This window comes from Dermacentor albipictus, chromosome 9, assembly GCF_038994185.2.
Source record: "Dermacentor albipictus isolate Rhodes 1998 colony chromosome 9, USDA_Dalb.pri_finalv2, whole genome shotgun sequence".
Classification (NCBI taxonomy): domain Eukaryota; kingdom Metazoa; phylum Arthropoda; class Arachnida; order Ixodida; family Ixodidae; genus Dermacentor; species Dermacentor albipictus.
This window is the reverse complement of record NC_091829.1, coordinates 69,988,154-69,989,906: the sequence shown is the minus strand read 5'-3', so window position 1 is coordinate 69,989,906 and position 1,753 is coordinate 69,988,154. Positions and strand designations below refer to the sequence as shown.

Genomic DNA, 1,753 nt, shown 5'->3' with positions numbered 1-1,753 from the left:
TCTTGAAAGCGATAGTCCTACGCGAAGGAGACAGCGGATGGTTTTCTCGCTGGGTAGCCATATAAATGCTTGCGCATAAAAAAACACAATTCATAATGCTAACAGCACGATCAAAACAAGAACGGACACAGGACGAGTGCTGTGTCGTCGTCTTGTTCGCGCTGTTACCATTATGAGTGTAGACCAACTCGCCCAGCTTTTCACCTTAATAAACAAAACAAGATGCGGCCTGCCGTGTCAGGCAGGCTTCAATGGGAGCGAACGTCACAACCATGGTTGCATTCTCGGCAGCTTGGCTGCAGCCGGTGGCGGTGGTGTGCGACTCCAATCCAGCGCTCCAGGCCCTCGTCAACTCACAGCGGGCAGGACTTACAGTGGTGCTGCTGCTTGCCAAGTTAACGGCTCTAGCCACCGCCGGAATCCCAATATCTTTCCGCTGGCTGCCCTCATATGTCGGGGTAGCCGGTAACGAGAAGGCGGATACCTACGCCAAAGCTGGCCATCATGATGTAGTCCTGGTTACCAGAGCGGTAGCAGCTTCGGACTACATGAGACATCGGCTACGGTGCCTGCACACCTCCATTCACCAGGACCCCCGAGTGGCTAGTGGCAGGGCCCCCAAGCCGCTTCCAGAGAACGGCCTCTCCAGAAGAGGCCGTTGCACACTCCTGCGCTTGCGGACTGGCTGCACCTGGACTGCGGCCCGGCTGTACGCCAAGGGCCGCGCCACGTCACCTGCCTGCAAGAGATGCGGGGACCCCGAGACTCTGGAGCACCTTCTCTGTACCTGCCCTTCCTTGGCGCAAGAACGCTCCAGAGTGATCAACACCTACAGACGCCACGGCCTTCCAGCGGCCACAGAGACTGACCTGCTGTTCACGGTGTATCCACAGCTCCCTGCACTGCGAAGCCTGCTGGAGTTTATAAGTTCCACGGGAATAGACACATTATAAGCGCCCGCTACAACGCTGGCAACTTCACTGAGGACTGCCACCTGTCGCGCATAGTGGAGTTTATTAGGCCCCATCCTCCCTCTTTCTCTACCATCTTTCACTTCCCACTCCCTCTCCCCTGACGACGCTTCGCCGTACTCCCTCACGGGTTGCAGAATCAAGCGTCCTTCCTTTCCTTAGATCACTATCATCATCATCCGAACGGCGCTTCCTGACAGGGATGGGATGCGACGGCGTTCCAACCGCGTTCCTGAGGCATTTTCTATGCCGATACCACCCTTCTTTCTTTTTTTTATCCAGCAGCTGTAACGTATAGTAGTTCGAGTATTGAGACTGATTACGGCCGATTCTGTTGGGAACACACACACATTTATTTCAACGAAACTGCAGCCATCTTGGAAGCTCCCTTGAACCCCAGGGTTGCCTTCCTTCATTCCAAAGAGTGCCATACATGGACACTACATCATCCCCTCAGGGAAGGAAAAATCAGTTTTGCTTAAACACGAAGTCTTTCAGGTGCCTAGGTCGTTGCCTGGATCGTTGGGGTACCGCTGTGAGATGGTCTTGGGAGCTGCTGATATGGCTTGGCTAGGAGTAGCTATGCTGGGGGTTGGAAGGTCACTGTTACTCGGCACAGCTTCATCATCCAGATATGGCATGTCGGTCGGGTGCTGATGTCATTCCACTTGAACTGTGCTTGCATCTTTGAAGAAACTTGAGTTGCGACAAATCGACACTCCATCTCTGGATGCTGTGATTCTGGAGCCATTGACTTTGGTGATTGTGTATGGGTGTGGGTC

General features: G+C 54.0%; 1 protein-coding gene across 1 annotated transcript; it reads left to right on the top strand.

Moving 5' to 3' along the window:
• The first annotated feature begins 272 nt into the window (after positions 1-272).
• Positions 273-953, top strand: LOC135908606 (uncharacterized). The gene has a single exon (XM_065440426.1). The coding sequence runs from the start codon at positions 273-275 to the stop codon at positions 951-953; it is 681 nt and encodes a 226-aa protein (XP_065296498.1).
• Positions 954-1,753: the final 800 nt, after the last annotated feature.

Excerpts from the sequence above, each read along its gene's own strand:
- LOC135908606 (XM_065440426.1), top strand. The coding sequence starts at position 273 with ATGGTTGCATTCTCGGCAGCTTGGCTGCAGCCGGTGGCGGTGGTGTGC.